Source organism: Ambystoma mexicanum, chromosome 1q (assembly GCF_040938575.1).
Source record: "Ambystoma mexicanum isolate Mex_15411 chromosome 1q, UKY_AmexF1_1, whole genome shotgun sequence".
Taxonomy (NCBI): Eukaryota; Metazoa; Chordata; class Amphibia; order Caudata; family Ambystomatidae; genus Ambystoma; species Ambystoma mexicanum.
This window is the reverse complement of record NC_090922.1, coordinates 1,095,388,410-1,095,409,070: the sequence shown is the minus strand read 5'-3', so window position 1 is coordinate 1,095,409,070 and position 20,661 is coordinate 1,095,388,410. Positions and strand designations below refer to the sequence as shown.

Sequence of the window (20,661 nt, the reverse complement as noted above, 5' to 3'; positions counted from 1 at the left end):
AAACAATTACAACTTTGGCCCATCCAGTAGCCACTCTAGTGCCGATTACTATTTGTCCGCACAACAAGGACGTGTTTTTCAAAATCGTTGACCCTTGCAGGCTAACCTACCGTAGCCTTCAGTATTTTACTTGGTCAAGGCCTACCATTAGATTTCTTATAAAGACAGTAAACTGTCTGCCATATGTTGATACATTGACTTCAGAAACTGCCCCTTGTTATGTATTATGTATTCTTTGGAGGACAGGTCTAAAGTCATAATTGGAGTACTCAAATGTCTCCTTTGCAATGGGCACTATTTTAGAACAGAGTGAGCATTCGCCATGATGAGATACTCTAGTACCTTTATCTATCAATACAAAGCAACTCTGATGTGCAAGAGTACCATGGTTATAAACGGACAGCATTCTAAAATGCAAACTCCAACCAAGCTGAATCCACCCTTATATGTAGAAACACACTTTTTAAATGTTTCCATCTCTCTTTCTTGCATGCGTGATCTGCTGTACCAGTGATGTTGCTCATGATGATGTCAAATGTGATATAATGTATGATGTCATCAATCTGCTTAGGGGCAGCGCAATGGGGGCATCATAGTTAAGGTGGTGCTGCTTCAGCACCAGGTGAATTTCTGGCGATTTGTTGTGGTAAATCAGCACCTTAAAGACATGTCAACTATTTTTTTCACTGAATTTCAAGGGTTTCGGTGCACTTAACTGTCCCTTAACTAACGTTTTATCACTTGGCCAGTGTCCTTTTCACACTAATGAAGGTAAAAGACTGGCCCACCAGACATGGCGTTCAGCCATGGCGAGTGTCCCGATTAGTAGTAAATAACAATGGCCAGTGGTTAATAGTTGCCCCCACTTTCAGGGAAAGAGGAGCGTCATTCGTGAATGGCGGAGTTGGCAGAGCTTCCTTGAGAATCATTCTGCATGTTCTTACTGACGGCATAAACACACTAAACAGAAGTGTTCTCAAGGACATTGGAAGACATTACAGACAATTCTAATGACCCACCAGTAAGCCTCTATGTCTTGCATAGTGATTTATTGTTTTTATATGTCTGTGTGTTACCCATAAAGTATTCTGTGAATTGACACATTAATTTTCAACAGGGCCCATTTTCGACTTGTACAAGGTAAACCGAAACCAGCGACACGTTGCTTGCTGTTAGGGAGAATTCTCTGTAAAGGCTAATTTCCCAAACCTAGTTAGTCCCCCAGCAGCTTTGCTGGATTTTTGGGGTTTATTTCTTTCTCCTGCTAAGAGTGAGACTCTTTTACTCCCACTCTTAGACATGATTTGAGGTGTTCCTTTATCTTTCCATGTATTTTATGGGCTACGGGGTCTTTTACTCCATAAGGTCTCATGTGTTTTTGATGTGGGTTACACAGCACCCTCCGTGCCGTAACTCAGGGGTGTCGTAGCGACCCCCCAAGATACACTCCATACCCTGAGACTGACTACTGTCTCCCAGGGCATGTAAAGTCACCATTGGCTTTACTAGTCCCAAATTATGAACAGAAACCAGTACCAACCATCATATTGTGGCTGTACTGGTTGGGGCAATTCGATTGCCCCGGGGTATGTTGTTCGAGGGGGCAGGTCTCCGTCCCCCCTGATCGAGTTTTGGCTGGTGGCAGTATATACTGCTTTTTATATTCGACAGCAAATATATCTCTCTTCTGTGACTCCAACCCAAGTCTAGCCCTTTGTTCAACTTTTTGGCGGGCCTCTCCACAGAAGCCTCCAAAAGTGGTGCCACTCTGTCTGGGTACCACAGGGAGTGTGGGAGGGGGTTTAGGCACCCTGGACTGAGTTGTCTTGGCAACTCAAGTCGCACTCTTGTGTGATTGGCTCAAGTGGTGAGCCGGCCGGCTCACCTCTTAGCATGTTTGATTGACAGCTAGGCTGAATGAATGGGGGTTTGCTGCATAAAAGCAGGGCTTTGGGGACTGGAACTTCAGAGGTCGCCACAGGAACTAAGAATCCGAGGAGGAGAAGCTGAGCCGACCTGCAACGACGACACCACCGGTGGAGCCCTGCTGAACCGTCTCACCACTTTTCCCGACGACAGAAGAGATCTCCAGTCCGGAGAGTCTTCTTCCTTTGACTGGTGGGGATAACCAGTTTTGCCTTCTTTTCACCTTCCTGGAGCATCTCGTGGCTGCCTTGCCCATGCCAAGCACCCCGGGAACCGGAATACCACGGCTTACCATTACCGCGAAGAGAAGGGTAGTACCTTTTAACCGAACGAACTCCGGGCTGGTTTCTTCCCTGGCAGTGCAACGACCTTCATCTTTTCTCTGCAGCGAGACCTCCTCTTCCTCTGGACGAAACACTGACTTGCACCTGCTGCCAGGAACAACTGCCCCCGCTGGAGCTTCCTTCACACTAAAGGTACTGTGTCCCGCCTGGCTTCCCTTGCGACAGATCGTTCGGGGCGACAGTAAAGCCTCGACTTTCTAACCTGGGCTGGCCTGGGACAACCTTGCTAACTTTTCCTGACTTTAATTTCATCCTTTGTGTGCGAACTATCTACAAGACTCTTTTGGGCATAACACCACTGTGTGAACCTGGACCCCTTCTGCTTGCTCTCTCCAAGAGTGGGTCTTGCAATTGACTTCCTTGCTCTCCAGTAGAATTCTGCCTATCTTTCCTTACTGTGGTTCGTTTAAAAGTATTGAAGTTTGTGTGCTTCCATAACTCCGCCTTTTCCCTCCCTTTTTAATAACTTATTAGAGTGCCATCTTATGTTAAGCGCTCACCTCTGTCTGAAAATAAGTGGTGTTTCTCACTAAGACTTGTATAATAAGTAATTAGGGTTGTATATATATAATCGTGACTGTGTGCTGAATTTACTTACCTCTTTGTGCTAGTGTAATTTACAAGTGTGTCTTTAAAAATAAATAATTATATACTTTTACACCAAAGCTCTGGTCAGTGTTTGCTTGTGCTACTGTATCTCCGTACCTATTGTGTATACTCCACATACTGCCTAACTCTTCTTGAGGGAAGTCTGACTGCTCAGCCACAGCTACCAAGTGAATCTGTGTGGTACAGTCTGCTACCAAGTGGGTTTACTGCCAAACACCTGTAGTCTTAAATCTTTTGCAGTGGTCCCTAAGGGAACTGCACAAGTGTCTGCCTAATACTTGCCATTCAAGTATTCTTTTTTTAGGTTAATCTACATGCTTAAGTCAATAGATACTGTATTTTTTGCGGAGTCTTTTTTCATTCTCCTTGTCTTGTGCTATATTCAGTGCTCCAGATAGGATTTGGAGGTGTGAGTATTTTAATCCCTATTTTTTGTTGGGAGTAAAATGATTTTTTTTTAGGGAGTAAAAATGTAAGTCCTATTTCCAATAGGAGTACTATATAAGCGGATAAAAATATATGTTTTAGCTGGAAAACAGAAATGTTTTTGTTATAATTTCTTTTTGTACCTACGTATTCATGTACATTAAAATAAACGTTTAATTCTTCCGAAACAGGTAGTAATAATAGTAATTTCTTCCTGTGGTACTACGTGCACTACCAGTACATGGAGCTGTGTGAGTATTTTTTCACCCTATTTTTATTTTTGGTGAGTATTTGCCTATTTATAGGGAGTATAAGTGGCTAAAACAACCCTCATTTGTCGAGATGGCTATATTAGAAGCCATTATCTTATTTTTGCTATAGAAATCTTCAAACGTCTTGAGTGATTTGGTTTGTGTTTAGTTTAAGAAAGCTATCAGCCAGTAGTGCATTAAAACCATTTTTTTAAAAAATATATACGCATCTGCATACCTGTGTATAACAATTATAATATATGTGAGATTTGGCATCCTGCATACACGCAAATTCATAGGCAGATGGAATAATCAACATTACGATGACAGACTGTCAACTATGCGGTATGGCAGTTGAAACTGTCCAACATATATTCAACCAATCTTATAAATTAAGAAGGTCTTATTGGAAGAGTTACTCTAATTTTATTCATGACCCCGTTAATTGAGGCAGATCAATTCTGGGCGATGATTTATGGGGCAGAATCCACTGTCATTACTGCTGCTGCCTATTATGTGTGCGGGATGTGCTTCACCTATCTACTACCTCTGAGATTTGACTGGTCAATTTCAGTGTTTTAATATTTTAATAGCATTGTTTAACATTGTATCATAGTATTGTTTAAAAAATGTGTTTGTATTGATGTTAACCAATTTCTGTTTTAATGTTGTGATGCTTGTGCTAAAGGTTTGTTTATATATATATATATATATATATATATATATAAATATATAACAAAATTCACTAACGTTGTTGCATTTACGTATGTAAAACCTAACACATTCTAGCTATGGTTTTAAGGAAATCATATTGAAATGTGCAAGATGCTATTCTTGTTTTGTATATCGTTTTTCTAAAATCAATAAAAATGTAATTGGAAAAAAACATAACACATTGAAAAACAAATTAAGGTAAAAATAGGCATTTTTGTATATTGCTTATATTTATACTTCCCTCTGCAGGAGAAGACTATGATGTCATTAACATACACAACTTCACAGCAACCTAACCTGCTCAGGACTAAGAGGTATGGCTAAACGTGCTTTATTGAGACTTTTCTATGTATGTTTTAGAGAATCTTAACTTTATATACAAAGTCATCACATGTGTTTTGCCACATGTAGATTTATTAGTCAGACTAGTATTTTCATTTAGATCCTTTTTCAATATGTTCTTGTCTGTTGTAAACATATTGAACAATTGTGAAAACTTAATTTCTGCAATGTTGTGACATTCATCTTCAACAGCTGAGGGTGAGCAGCAATAAACTTTCGTTTTTGTGAGTTTTACATTAGTTCTTCATTTGCAACCTCATTAACAATTTACATGTTTCTATACTCATGACATAGACCGTAGGTTATCACATAGCTATTTGCACTCTACTGATTGTGACTGTACATATTTTTATATTTGACACATAGGAGAAAACTGTTGTGCTCACTCTTACGTCAGTTCTATATAACACTACCAAGGTACAAAATGTATTTATTAAAACCTTGGTTAGCACACTGTGAGTGTAAATGCTTTTAGTACAGTCTGCATTGTCTCTGTACTTCTAGTTGAATGTATAGCATGTATAGCATCATGCAATTTTCTTTTTTGTTTTTAATATCCCTTTAATTCTTGTGCAGAAGGATGGTATATACTATTGTTGAAGGCAACAATAATAAGTGGAAGATATTACTGTGTCTGTAAACCAAAATGCACCTCATATTAACCTCACTATTACAGTTAGCAAAATATGCTTGTAAGGAGTCAACACCTACTCTGGTGCAACACAAAGAAAACCAAGGAGGACAAGTACAAAAGTTGCAGTGAAATTCTCGCTTTATGTTATACCATTTGTAAATGTATAGGCATTCATATATTAGCTGTGTGTGTATGCCACGTATTGATGATGGAACAAACGACACCACAGAAAGATCACAGGTATAAAATTACGAGACGGTTATTGATTTAGTTACTGAAAACAAAAATTCAAATTGCACATGTATTGATTACTTTCACTTGCTAGTGATAATATTTTCCAACTTAAAAAAATCTTTTTTTAAATTATTTATTTATTTTTCCTTTATTTAACTTTTAAGGAACAATTAAATAACAACGTTATATTTCAGGATAACAAATCATTTCAATACAACAAAATAATGGATAGGCAATCAGAATGAAACTTATAATAAAATAAAAAACATTGCATAAACAATAAGAAGAATATCCACAGGATTTTTAAAATGTTAAACAAAACTTTGATACAATATTGTCAAAGATAACAATAATACACATACCAACACAAGACACACAACATAGCACAATACTACCCCCCCCTCACTTAACCCTCCCCTCTTCACCCACTCTTAAGTAAATAAAACAAACAACCAAACTCCGGCCAAATATTAAACATAAAATTCATTAAAAACACACCATTGTTCATTATAAGCTCCATCTCTATGCAATTTGCCAAATTTGATCTTCTCAAAACGCGAAAGGAGCTGCACATGTACTAGCCATTCTTCAACGCATGGCTTTTTCCTTGTTTTCCAGACACGCAAAATTTGTCTAGCGGCCACCAGAAGAACTTTAGTGACCAAACACGTCACACAATCCAAATTTCGAACACAATTTGGGGATTTCAAAAGTACAGCCAAAAGGTGTTCTTGGAAAAGCAATATTCCACACCATGTCAATCCTATCTAGAACATCATTCCAATATCCATTCATTCACCTTAGTGCAATCCCACAACATATGTAACATGGTGCCCCTTTCATTCAAACAACCCCAACACTTGTCACTATCACTCAGGCCAAATCTATACATTCTATCTGGAGTCCAATAAAGACATCCTAAAATTCTCTGCTGAATGTAGCGTAAATTCAGGTCCACTTTCGCCTTTATCGGGACTCTCCATATGTTTTCCCATTCTTTCAAAGACAAATCTACTCCTAACTCATTAGACCATGCAAGTCTCAAGTTATCCCAGGAATCGACTGAATGACTCTCCAACGGAAAGAGTTTCAAAAAGCTTGACACTTTATGAGGAGCAGCCACAATAAAATCACATATTTCGGGTCTTTGCAGCAGAGGAGTGGACATCATATTTCGTCCTTCAATTAACAATGTTTTAACAAGTTATACCTTCTTTGTTCCTGCTTTTGTAGGCCATACTTCCTTTGTAGGTACTGAAAAGTTTGCAACCCCCCACCATCATAACACCAAACATCTTCTAGCAACAATATGCCTCTGTTGATCTAACTCCTCCAACACAACATTCTATTATCAATTTGTAAGCCTGAATTCTGCCAGATGGAGGCTTCCCCGTACATGTACAACCCTTGACTACTACTCAAAATCAATGAAGTGACAGCATCCTTTGAAGATAATACTGTTTGTAAATTCACAACTTGTTTGGGTACCCTACTGAAAGAAAACAGACTTTTAAGGAGAACGGTCTAATTTTGTAGTTTTCAATCCGAGCCCAAAGTGGAGTCCCCAACACATTTGTAGAAAAATAAAAAGCTGATTTTTTTTGTCAAAAAACCTTTATAATAATTATCAAGAACAGGGTAACCAAACCCTCCATCAGGAACACTTGGAACAGTAAAATACCTTGGTATCTTAAGTCTTTCCCCAATACCCCACAGAAAATTTTGAAAAACTATCTACTCGACCCAAAACCTTCTTGGTGAATCTTAATGGAAGTGACTGAATGAATTATAACACTTTAGGCAAGAGAACCATTTTGATGGCATTAATCTTAGCCCAAATAGATAATGAACGCCTTCTCCATTTACGAATATCCCGCCAAAGAATATCTATGATTCTATCTATATTAAACCCAGCCATGCCTTTTAAGTCTCTAGTGAGATATACCCCTAAATACACATTCATTTTCCCATTTGCAGTTCCAGTCCATCAACTGGTTACGTTCAGGAGTATTCCGTACTGGAAATACCACTGTTTTTTCCCAGTTTATTTTGTAACCTGAGAGTCTACCAACCTCAAATTATATTTCTCAAAATAGGACCCCCCTCCTCAGGGTTGCCAAGAATAATCGTAACATCATCTGCATAGGCTACCGTTTTAATTTCGAGCTCCCCCACTCTAAACTCCTAAAGACACAGAGCATGTCGAATATAAATTAAAAAAGGATCCAAAGCCAAATTAAAAAGGTAAGGCGACAAAGGATACCCCTGACGTGGGCCCTTAAAAAGCTTAAAAGAAGCTGACAAGACTCCATTTACCCAAACCCTGGCACTGATATACGACTGTAGTGCTCCAACTGCATTAATGAATAAAGGGCCAAAACCTATTCTTAACAGAGTGAAATTTAAGAAGGTCCAATTTACACTATCGAACGCTTTCTCTGCATCCAAAAAAATAAAGAGCAAGTTTCCTGTTTCTGTGTTTGATAGGTTCAGAATGTCAAGGAGGGTTCTAATGTTGTCATAACCATAGCGATGCTTCATAAAACCTACTTGAGTCTCATCTATCAAATTACTCATAAACTTATCCAACCTGATCGTCAATATTTTAGTAAATACCTTAACATCAACTTTAAGAAGGGATATAGGGCGACAGTTACAACATTTGGTCGCAGCTTTCCCCGCCTTAGGAATCACAGTTACAATTGCTTTCTTCATTGATAGGCATAATGAACACTCCATAAGAAACCGGTTATAAAGAGCACACAGTTCTGGTGCTATCTGTTCACCAAAAGATTGATAAAATTCAGTCGATAAGCTGTCAGGACCCGGCGATTTTCCAGTCTTCAGATTCTGAATAGCCTGCAAAGCCTCTTCAACTAATATTGAAGCATCTAAAAACTCTCTGGCTTCGCTTGACAAACAGGGGACATCAATCTTATCAAAGAACTCCATCAGCTCACTTTCCAACGGAGTACGATCTTCAGCAGTAGAAGGAGCGAAATGACTCACTTATCTCTTCCCTCTTGACCAATACTCCACCTGAACCATTATCAATCTTATGAATAAAAGACCTCTCACATAGGCCTCTCAGCCTACTTGCTAGTAACTTACTACTACAATCTCCAACCTCCCACAAACGCTGTTTGGTATAAAATGTTCCACGTTCAGCTTGAGCATCAATCTCACACTTCAACAATTCTTTTATCTTTCCCACCTTTATACAATCTTCCGCAGCTCTAATGCGGCCAAAGATGGACTGTAAATCAGCCAGTTCCCCCTCAACTTTGCTTCCCCTTTCCTCCTCACCCTAGCAGTCCAGTTAATTAACTCACCTCTAGTTGTAGCTTTGAAAGAGTCCCAGACAAAAAAACTATCAGTAGAACCATATTTTTCTATAAAATAGTTCACAATAGATACATCTAGTGATCTTAAAGCTTTCTCCTCCTTCAGGATAAAAGGTTTCAATCTCCACCTGTAAGATTCTTGCTTATGCAAGTCAAAGAGCAATTGAACTTTAACCAATGAGTGATCAGAAAGGTATCATTCACAAATCTGAGCTTCACTTATAGCCTCAACCAATTTGTCAGAAACTAGCACGTAGTCAAGCCTGGAAAGAGAGTCATGTGCAGGGGAATAGAAGGTAAAACCCTCGAAGATCTGTCTAACTTAAAATCTAAGACACAGTTAAAGTCTCCTCCCAAAACAATCAACTCTCCTCTCATGTCAAACAATAAATCCCTCAAGATAGTAAAATAATTCCCACTAGCTGCACACGGACCATAAATAGAACCAAATGTAATAAGTCTATCCTCATAGAGCAAGTCAAACAAAATTATACAACCCACAGTGTCCATAGAAACCTTTTCCACACTAACTCCCAAACCACTCCGGATCAAAATCCCTACTCCCCTTGAATTGGAGGTGAAGGAGTTCAACCACATTCTTGTGTATCTTGAATTAGAGAAGGGTTTCCCAACACCTTCATCAAAGTGTGGCTCTTGAAAGAAGATAACATCAATTCTTTCCCTCCAAAGTTTCGATAGTACTTTCCTCCTTTTAGTCAAACAATTCAAGCCTTTCACATTCCAAGTTCCTACCGTTAGTAGCTCATAATTTTAAGTCAAGTAACAAGTAAAGCTTTGAATTCGGCATAATATCATTTCAGTAAAGTAATCTACGTAACAGCAACATAAAATGACTGGAAAAATAAATAAATTAAACAAATAAATCCAGAGTGTTAAATACCATAAATTCCCCAACCCATACACACACTGAGACAGTACACAAAAACATACACGTATCACAATTGAAAAATAGCTAACAATAGTCAGGCTCAACAAGATTTCTAATATATACATGAACCGTCAGTTCTTCTCTACCCTCCAGAAACCTATGCCTGCATTTTAACAGACGTATTCGATCTTTCCTACCTAATCTTAGCTCAGCCATCCAGCAAAGTGGATAAAAGTAAGAAGACAAAAGGGTTTTACGCAATGCATCCATGTAGGAATAGAATAGTCACAGTAGTAGTTAACTTTCATCCTAACCACATTTATTTTTAAATTATGACCTTTCAGAAATAACCCACCATCTATGTAATATGAACTCAGCATTAAATGCATATCGGCAGGTGGCAAGATATTTCGTCATGTGAACTATACTCACATAGTTAATCTCATTTATCCTTGTAAAAAAATAAACATTAGGCAGAGTTCAATAGCCCTTCAAATGTAACAACCCATCCAGCTTCATGTTTCACAAATGCTAGTTATCCAGCAGAGATAACTCATCAGCACTTCTTATACAATCTGAGAAATGGTAAAAAGCAGCAGCTGCAAATGAGTATAAGTAGAGCGCAACTAAAATAAAAGTATTTCCCCTCCCCAAAACCACAAAGAAATCTTATTTAATTAGGATATTTGTTGGGCTGGTGCGAGACGGATTGGAGGCCTCACTAAAGTTGAATCTGTATAAGCGCTTTGGGTGTATGCCACTTTGCTTGGGGGGGAAAGGAACTCCTTGAGTTGAGAGTGACCGCCTAATATATCGTGATACAGGAGACAGGGTAAGAAGAGCAGAAAACCAGGAAGCACACACAAAAGAGGCCTATGATGGAGAGGCCCATCTCCAGAGTTCCTTATAGGCCACTCCACCAAAGGACAGAACACGCAGCAGGCTCAGACCAAAGTCATCTTATATACGAATCGCTCAGCTATGAAAATCTCAAAGTATGCAGTGCTATAATCCTAGCCAAAGACCACCAATTCAGGCCAAGAAGTAGCATCAGGCGAGGGAAAGAGGTCAAAAGCAGAGAAGGTTACAGATGTGCAGATAACGACCAAATGTTGAAAGTTAAAGGCGAACAAGGACTTTTTCTAGCTGAGATTCTTAGCACATTTCAGAATGTATCATTGCTTTGCAAGCTTAAGATGCCGACTAAAGTGAATTAAATGGTTAACTGAACAGTTACGGATTAAAGAATCTTTATAGAGGAAAAAGTGGAAAGCAATTTCAAGGCACTAGAGGGAACATGAGAAAAAAAGGATACAGGCAAATAGTTGTTCCAAGGACTTCTTAACAATGGAATTCTTTTATGTCACAAGGACTTCCAAGTATATACTCGGATACAATAAAACAATGTGAGACATACATTTTATGACAATCCCAAGTCAAAACAAATCACCAAAACGTAAAATCTCATCCAAGTTTCATCCATCGCAAACATTCACACACCTTGACACACCTAAAAAAAAAAAAAAGGAAAAGAAAAGAAAAAAAAAATACACTCCAATTTGTACCACTCATTATGCCAATCAATTTGTATCTTACTTAGTGAAGTATGGAGGACTTACAAAATAGTTGTCTACACGCAATCTAAGGTCAAAACAACAGATTTGCACTACAAACTACTGTATTCTAAATGTGGCTAGCACATTAAACTTCAGCGATCCACCTTTACATACAAAACGCAGCAACAGAGACTCACTACAACAGCAATATCCCCAGACACTTTCAGCTACATTCACAACCTTATAAGTGCAAGAGTATCTCTGTCCAGGAATTCTATAACTAAAAATAACTCAATTAGTTAAATAAACGGGATTGAAACATAAACGAAGACAATAGCATATTAACATATCGCAGTTCATTTTTCCAGTTGAAGTCCACATATCACATGAGGCCCAGTGTCATAACCATATAATTCCACTTGGAGTCCCATTAAAATAAACGCCTTTCACTAGCAGCTTGGTGGAGTAAATCGTCAAGGTATTTAATTACTGGCTATAACTCCGGGAGTGAACGTTTATTGCTGCTTCTCCTTTTCACTATGTGTGACTAATTTAAAACGACAGTGGCAGGGAATACCCATCAATAAATCCACATACCTCGATTGCTGCAACTGGATCACAGGACAAGCTCTAGTCATTCAGTATGAAGAGAAGGAGGCCCAAGACACATCCGAAAAATATATTAACAGAACACCCATGCGAGGCGGGCTTTAATTAGTGTAAGGGTGTGGAAGGAGAAGGAGACTGACACATAGGTGGCATTTTTGTGATGAAGATAAAAGGAGGAAAAACCCTAATTATCCCTAATGCTAAGAGGGGTTTCCCTGCTTCAACTAAAAACTGAGGGTTCGGTCAGGAAGTCTGTGGAAATTATATAGTCCACCATCCTGTGTCAAAAGCCTAATTCCATCCCTTACACTTTTAACTCAAATAAAAAAGAATGGCTTCCTTCTTCTGTGGAGCAGGCCACCTTTCCAGTAGTGTGAAGGGACTATTTCCTGACAGAATGACTCCTTTCCCCAGATTGCAGTTCTTCTCAAAGGCACACCAAAAAAGTTCTAGATAGAAAAGTCTCAGTTCCAAATTTAAGCAAAGTTCCAACTCAAAATCTTGGTACCAAGAGAATGGGCCTCATTACGGGTCCGGCGGCAACTCTGCCAGAGCTACCGGCGGGTTGCCCCCGGACTCGTTATATTTTACTGGCGCCTGACTTCCCAGTGACGTCGGGAGATTTCAACTGATAAAATAAGTCCCCATTCCCATAGAACTTTATGGGAGTGGGGATTCGGAAGAGTCAGCGCCATTGTTAATGGTGCCAGCGCTTCCGTGAGGAGTCTGCCTTCCATAGCCGCTGACGGAATGGTCAGACTTGTCGGGCGCAGCGGCCACCACAGGCAGACTCGAAGTTTTTGGATCCAGAAACAAGGGTGCCAGTGAGCTTACCGGCACCCTTTCTTCCGTATCAGCCCAATGACTCCCTTCCCTTAGTCTTTCCCAGGCTTTTCACAATATACAAAAGTCCCTTCCACTGGCCTTACTTAGACTCTTCACAATGTTCACAAGGGGAGTATGCTTTTCTTCCCCAGTTCTCTCATGTTTGCACCGTTCACAATGCCAGGGGAATGACTCCCTTCCCCTGGCCTTTCTCAGGCTTCCACAGTTCACGATGATCGGGGGTATGCCTCTTCTGCTATCTTCTTTCAGGCTTGCACATTCACAATCTTTATCACAATGTTCCCATATCAGTGTGTATGACTCTCTTCCCCTGGCCTCTCTTAGGCATCTTGTATTGCCAAAGGAATGGCTCCATTCTCTTGGCCTTCGTCACAATATTTGCAAGCTTTAGTACAATGTTCCCAAATAGCCGGGGGTATGACTCTTCTTCTGGCCTCTCTTAGGCTTCTTATAACGAAAAGATAATGACTCCCTTCTCTTGGCCTTCGCTATCGTCACAAACTTTATAACAATGTTAGAGGGGGTTAATGCTTCTTCCCCTGACTTTCCTCAGTTCACAATGCCAGGGTGTATGCTCCTCTTCCCCAGGCCTTTCTCTCACAGCCCACCTGGTTCACTACCATGCCAGGTACTGTGACTGTGAATATGACTTGGGTTACTCTTCACAGAAGGGTGTGGGTCCCAGACCCATGAGATTCTCTCTTCTCTATGTCTGAGACCTGGTTTACTGTGACTATGAAGAGGGCTTTGGAGGAAATTTGTTATCTGTTACAGATCCCATACCCATTCATTGCAGCATCTCTGCCCCTCGGGTTCCCACCAACCGTCTCAGCTACCCAGACCTCTCCAGGCTTCTTACCAGCGACCTGTCTGTGGTCTTCTCTTTCCCACTTGGGCTACTCACGGTCTCACAGTGTTCTTCTTCTCTTGGACGGTGCACTTTCAGTTCTTCGCACACACCCCTTCTCTCCTCATCGGCTGGCTGTCCTGCACTGTGCCTTCTTCTCTGCTCGGACCACGGTGGAGTTACCAGGGATGCCTCTGCCGGCAGCCAAGTGTCCCAGCCTCTGCACTCCGGGGGAGTCTCTTGCTTTGGCTGCGTACGAAGTTCCCAGCTTCTCCAGGAAGTCCTTCCCTTTTTTATCATCAGAGTGTACTTGTTTGTTTCACATTGTCTGGACCGCTCCACATTGCTCTGCGCCTCCTCCTTGTCTCAGTATTGCTGTTCTTACTGAAGTGGGTGTCTGGCGTCATTCTTCGGCCCAGTTTCTGTAGGTGATTCACAGATTTGATCCCTACTCTTCCTCGCCCCTGTACTTTCTAGGGAGGTCATGTCATCTACCCTACAAAGATACATGGAAGTGTGCAGAATGATGGGACTCTCTCACTGTGTCCCAGCGTTAGTAGCTCCTGGCACCAGAAACATGTGCCGCTAGCTCTTCAGATCCATGCTGCTCTGCTGGCATAGTGGGAGGTACAAGAAGATGTTGACATATTTGAGCAAACATGGCAAGCATCTTATGGCAAAAGGCTTCCAAATCCTTCTGCGCCACACTGACACCCGGTGCTCTAACTGCCATCACCAATGACCTGTCAGGGGGATCCATGGTGGTTGAATACATTTTCTTCTTGCGTCTCCCCTCTGGACCCCCAAGGGTTTTGCTTGGAAGACCCAGATGCACTCCTGCAATGTAATCTCTTACAGTGCCTCATCCCTTTGGCGACAACAGAGCAAATCTGCCCTAAGTCACTTCCTCACATGTGCTCCGGCACTTTGAGCCCCCTGTGATCTTCTGGTGGTAGGCTAGTCTGCACTGGCTTTTCCTGAGCCATAAAAAGCCTGTGCTCCCCCAGGCTCTGGGCCTTTGAGTTCAGCTCCCATCAAGCCTAGTTTTACACTGGTCGCATGGCTACCCCTGAACACGGGTGTCCAGCCTCTTGTATTTACAGTTTCCCTTCCACTGCCTCTGGGCTGCCTCAGCACTTAAGGGTCTGTTTCTGTAGCCCTACAGTCCCTTCTCTTTGCACTTAAGAGCCACCCTCTGGCAGCACTTATTGAGTCACCTGCACTTCTCCTCACCTGCCAACCCCCCTTGGCACTCCTCCCCTCCCCTCTCCTCTCCCTGCACTTGTGTGATCTGAATGACACAAGGCCTAGTAAGATTGTTGTTCGTCCTCCTTGTTTCCAACTCCTTGTCTTGTCGTGCCTAGAAACACTTGTGTATAGGCGCGTTATAAATGGCGTATATCATAACCGTGATGAGTACCAAGACCAGACATGCAACCGTCATGTGTGTCAGTGATGAACATTTTCAAATGACAGTGGCCACAAGTCTTGAAACCCAAAAGCATGTTGCTCATTTTGACCAAACATTTAAAAAAAAGCCAAACACATTTTAGAAAAACGGATAGAAATATTACATTCTAATGACCGTTGATGCTCCTGGCTCCTAGCAAGCTCTGAAATCCCACAACTTGTCGCATAGGTAAAGGAACTCTCGGTCTAAGGGAGGTACCGCTTACAGCCTAAAAACAGTTACTGCTGTGAATACCAAGAGGATTAGCGTTACCACCTAGTGGTGTGCGAAATGGATTCAAAATGTTCCCAGGTCAAGGCCTACACGATGAACTTTTAAAAGATAACATATCTGTAGATGAGACAGTTTATACTCTAGAAAGGACAATTATACTTTTTCAAAAACAATCCAAAGAAAGTATTGCAACACATACACACCTATGAGCTTGAAAATGATGTTCTCCAATGCAAAACTCCAAGTCTGGAAAATAACAATTTTTGTAAATGGATAATAAATCTTCACCTAGCTTCGAGGCTGGTTCAAGTTCAAAATCATCTAATACAGAAAAATGGGATAAAGTACGTACATTTTGTTAGGTTTATTTAAAGGAACTTAAAGTACAGCAATAAAGACCAGTTATGCATTACTTTCAAGAAACATACATGTGGTGAGGTTCTCTCATATCTTTCTCACCACTAGCATTAAAGATACAACTTTCCAATCTATAATAGTGTGAAAACTACATTGCAACGCTAATAGACTGGGATACATTAACCAAACACTGCATACGAATAAGTGGACAAATGACTGCAAAGAGGTCTCCCTATCCAGCATCTCTCAGTGTCTGTATGGATTCTACTATTATTCCATGTCCACTGCTTTACAAATGTCCAGCACACATGCAAATTCACAATAGAAATCACCTGTGCATCGTTTGAGAAAATCAAGTCATCTCTGCACAGAAAAAAATCAAAGCTGAAGAGGTGTAGAGTCGAAAAAGGCAGCGCGTTGCATTATTGGACACAGAAAGGCAGTGCGGAACAGTGCGATCTCTGGCCGCAAAAACAGTAGGAAAGGACGGAGTGCCTCTGTTCACACGGTCAAGGGCAATCCACCACTTAAAAACAAGCATTGGCAAAGCCAACAGTTTTGGCTTTTGTGTGGCCATGGCACTGTAGTAGTGATAATAACTGACCATTAATAGTAGCAGCTGCAAAGTAGTGCGAGTACATAGCCATATAATATCAGTCCTTTGCAATGTCTAATACTTACACAAACCAAAACTGATGGCTTTGCCAATGCTTGTTGTTAACAGGACCTCAGTGAAGGACTCGCAAATAAATCGAGTGGCTGAAGGCAGGACTGGTTATGACATTTCTACTACACCATTAGCGCATTTGCAACTCCAATTAAGTCATTAGCATTCGTTCAGACGTAGTAAATCCATCTTTAAGTGCCGACAACATAGCCTCATTATCCGCTTTTATCATTGCAATCCAACAGTCCAATTCTTCAACTTCTGTTTTACCCTGCAAATTCTTATTGATTTCTCCACCCACTCCATGGAGCTGTTTCTCAGTCTTCGCACCTCTTTATTACATAAATTTTTATGAGCGTTGACTAATGGGTCAAATACATGTGTATGCTTAGGTCTGGGATTTCTCTCCCCCTTTACTTTAATTGATCTCAAAATCATTTTCTCAACATAACCTAAGAATTGCCCACTAGTAAATATCGAGTTTCTCTCTGGCAGCTGCAGGTGGTAACTATCCGCAACGAAAACCGCATTCAACTTTCCCACGTTTCCTTCATGCCATGTTATTTTATTTTTGTTGACATTCAAATTGCTATGGGAATAATCTCTAGAGAAAGTTTCACAACTTATATTTATTACCACCTCTAATAGTCTGTGATCGGTAAGATTCGTATCAGTGAATTTAGAGTTGCATACTTCAAATAATTTTTCTGACATAAATAGATGATCAATTGTTGATCGTTTTGTCCCATTAAACCATGTATAGGGGTCTAATTCCTGCTTTAGAATAGTATTTGCGTGGGATAGGCCCCAATTTGTAAAACATGTACCAAATATGCCCCTGAAGACATTTCCTTGTGGAACCATTCGGTCCCCCTACAATATTATATTTCCCCTTGCCCTTTAGCATTGTAAGAATGCCCAAGTCAGATTCCATATTACTATTCAAGTTGTCTCCTGTAGGGATCTCGGCATTAAGGTCACCGGTTACCATGAAATGAAGACCTTTATATTTTGTGGTCATATCTAAAAAGAGAGTCTTTTTGGTGGTGCACGATAAGTCGTACAACGGGTTCCAGTAAATATTTACAACTAAGATGTAGGTTTTTACCTGCCCGATTTTTAATTCTACCAAGACTGCTAACACTCCAATTACCAAAGTGACAGATTCAAGAATTTTAAACCCATCACCGGACCTTACAGCAATAATAAGGCCACCAGAAGGGCGGCCCGCTTTACTTTTTTTGCAAGTTGAAATCTTGAATCATAACCATCGAGCTGGTATTCTTTTGTCATCCAAGATTCCTGGATACATATAATCTTTTTTGTTAGTTTGACACACAGCTCTTTTGAAGAAGATAGATGGGATAGACCCCTGGAATTCCAGGAAACTAACAATATGGCATTGTTGTTTTTAAAGATCTGGCTTTAGTGATTTAAGCTGGGCGATTGATTTCCTTAAAGATAAAGCCAGCCATGTCCAAGATTGTACATAATCTTGTTTGGGGGATTCAACTGATAATTCATTACACCTCTCACATTCCAATCATCTCTTGATCTCAGAAATTACGGTTCCCTGGTTGTATGGTTTTACAGTAAGGTTAAAGTCTTTAACATCATAGCTTAATCTATTAAATTCTGAAATTTCTTTAAGAACCAAATCATGACACGACGGGAATGCAAGACTACACGAATAAAATCGAACGTTCACGGTATATAAAGTCTACTAACTTTATGTCCGCGGAAGTCAAGAGTCTCAGATTAGGTATCTCATTAAATAGTGATAAAACCCAACCTCTATATAAAGAGGATGGGCCCCCATAGTCAAACAAATAAAACAAAAAGATACTTGGAATATCTGAATAAATTGGTTTACGCCACAGATTATTATTTAGATCTTCTTGAATTGATTTATGAATCGGTTTCCCCATAAAATCACCGAAGGCTATCTGATCCGGTCGCTCTTCTTCTGAGACTTTTTGAATTTGCTTTGGGGTTTCCACCTCCTTCCCCAGTTTTTGAGACTCCATCGTTCCGGCGAGGGAACATTTTGGTTAGCTGTACTAGCAGACTGTGCAAGCTTCATATCCACATTTTTTTAGCAATCCTCAATTTTTGAGGTGTCCAGGTCTGTAGCGGGCACCTCTTTAGGCATTGGATATTGACTTAATATTTGTTCTATAGTACGTCTGATAATTGATGCCAATGAAGGGTAATCTATGATGGATTTAGTACCAATCTGAGCCCCACCCGTTTCTCTCATTTGGACTTGGATGAAGTCTGGCATCTTGTTCTTGACTTAGTCCCTCCCGACTTTTCACAGATAACAACTGCATAATCCCCATCTGCTCTTGGAATACCTCAGAAAATGTGTTTGGACATATTTGCTGGTCCTTTTGAGACACTTCTAACAGTTTATTCGTACCTCTACTTTCAGGCTGATTTCCGGAGTTACTACTAGAGAAGTCCTAGGCTAGCCCAATCAGTTCGGTAGATTTTTTACCAGGACCTTCAGTAGAGATTCTGCAGAAACAGTGATTGCGTGCAATTTTAGAAAATAGCTGGTACATTTCTTAGCTTCCTAACCCTTTATTATCTTTTGTACCTTTATGTTGCATTTCTTCAGTTACGGTACTTGCGGCAAATTTGGCTCCTGCCTTATCTACGACCAATTCAACACCCAGATTGTCCAACCCAACTCCAAAGGACGCGGTACCAGCTCCTTCAGTATGTTTATTTTTCGGTATTCCAGTTGTTTCAGGATTATTGAAAATAGTGTTGTCCTTGTTTATTTATTTATTTTTATGTTGTAATATTTTAGGGGCCTTCATTGTTCCAGGCCCTTGTTCCTCTTTCCTTATCTCCAGTAAAGATTTAGACTCCTCATCTAATTGTTGAAGATCTTTAAGTACATCTTCAGTGGATTGATTTTTATGTTTTTTTTCAAAACTTACCTGACTTTTCTTTTGGTGTGATCTTCGTGCTTGCGCTCTTAGGACCAAGCATTTTTCTTTACGTGTAAGAACTACCACAGGTCAGTCCCTTTGCAGCCTTCATAAGCTTTTCAATTTTTTCTAAGTTAAAGACAACTGCTTGGGATAAAATTCCCTCCAATGTCCCAGGACGCACTTCCCTATCTGAATTGCTTTTAGATACATCTGCATAGGACTTGGGATTATTATTAGAGAGGATTGGGACGTCAATGGTTTGAGTGGATTTTTCTACCCCACCACCATCCTTTTTAGTACCTGATGCAAGTGCTGAAATTGCATCACGGGTAAATAGAAGGCCCTCTAACTTATTCAATTTACCGACAATCTCAGCCAATGCTGTCTTCATTACTCTTAGCTCTTAGTGCGTTTGCTTGTGTCCCTTATCAAGCAAGTTTAATATGTGTGTAATTACTGGGAATGAGTGGTTGTCGTTCATACTGCTGTAAGCTGACTGGGGGGAGGGGTCCAAGCTCCCAGCTGGATAATTGCTGGTCTCAGATTCCTGAACCCGAGGTTCATTCTTGTATTTCTGACAACCCCTTTGACCATCAGATTCGATATAGGAATATTTAGGGCCTCATTACGAGATGCCTGCTAAAAACAGAGTCATTACCGGCATGGAGGTATTAGTGCATCCGTGCGCCCTCGACACTGCTAATAGCGGCTGATTACGAATGCGCGAGCAAACCCCCATGCCGATAATGGCTACACCGCCATGCCGCGAAAGGCCCTCCAACCCCCCCGAGAGCGCCATCACAGGACCTGCCGATACTGCATCCGCCAAGCAGCAACTCCTTAATAACGACCCGGTAATAACAACATGCTAATACTGGGCTCGTAATACCAGACCCGGGGGTAACGTCATTGCGCCGGAACGGGAAATGCGCCGGCGGCCATCTTTAAAAACACAATCCATTGCAATCCTCTCAATCCAGCAGTGCTACAGGGGAGAGACCAGGGCCATAGCATCCAGCATGTAGAAGGCTACCTGCAAAACCACCCCCCCGTCTGCGCAAGAAACGCTTCTCCGATGAGGAGCTAAACATGCTGGCAGATACCCTTGCTGCCCATGCAGATGAGGTTTTCACTAATAACCTCAAAAGGGAGGTCCAGCTGAGGAAGAAAATGTGGGAGGAGGTTGCATGCAAGGTGTCAGCAGTCGGCACCCCGCCCCCGCACAGTCAAAGACTGTAAAAAAAGATGAGACGACCTCTATCTCAGAAAGATGAGACAACCTCTGTCTCAGGGCCAGACCCCAGGGCACTGGCCATACCACCTCCAGGCAGCACCGCGGCACAGAGTGCAACCCAGGGCATATGCACAGGCAGGCTTATGAGGAAACCACAGCAGCGGACGAGACTGCAACCACTGATCTGCCAACAACAGCTGAAG

At 41.0% G+C, this 20,661-nt stretch overlaps 1 protein-coding gene across 3 annotated transcripts in view; it reads right to left on the bottom strand.

Annotated features, from left to right (window-relative positions):
• BTBD8 (BTB domain containing 8) overlaps positions 1-20,661 on the bottom strand; it is a 2,362,893-nt gene that overhangs the window by 2,089,276 nt on the left and 252,956 nt on the right. For all 3 annotated transcript variants that reach the window (XM_069641787.1, XM_069641786.1, XM_069641785.1), the window contains exon 4: positions 15,459-15,576. In XM_069641787.1, the coding sequence (XP_069497888.1) occupies positions 15,459-15,576 (118 nt within the window). The remainder of the gene's footprint in view (positions 1-15,458; positions 15,577-20,661) is intronic.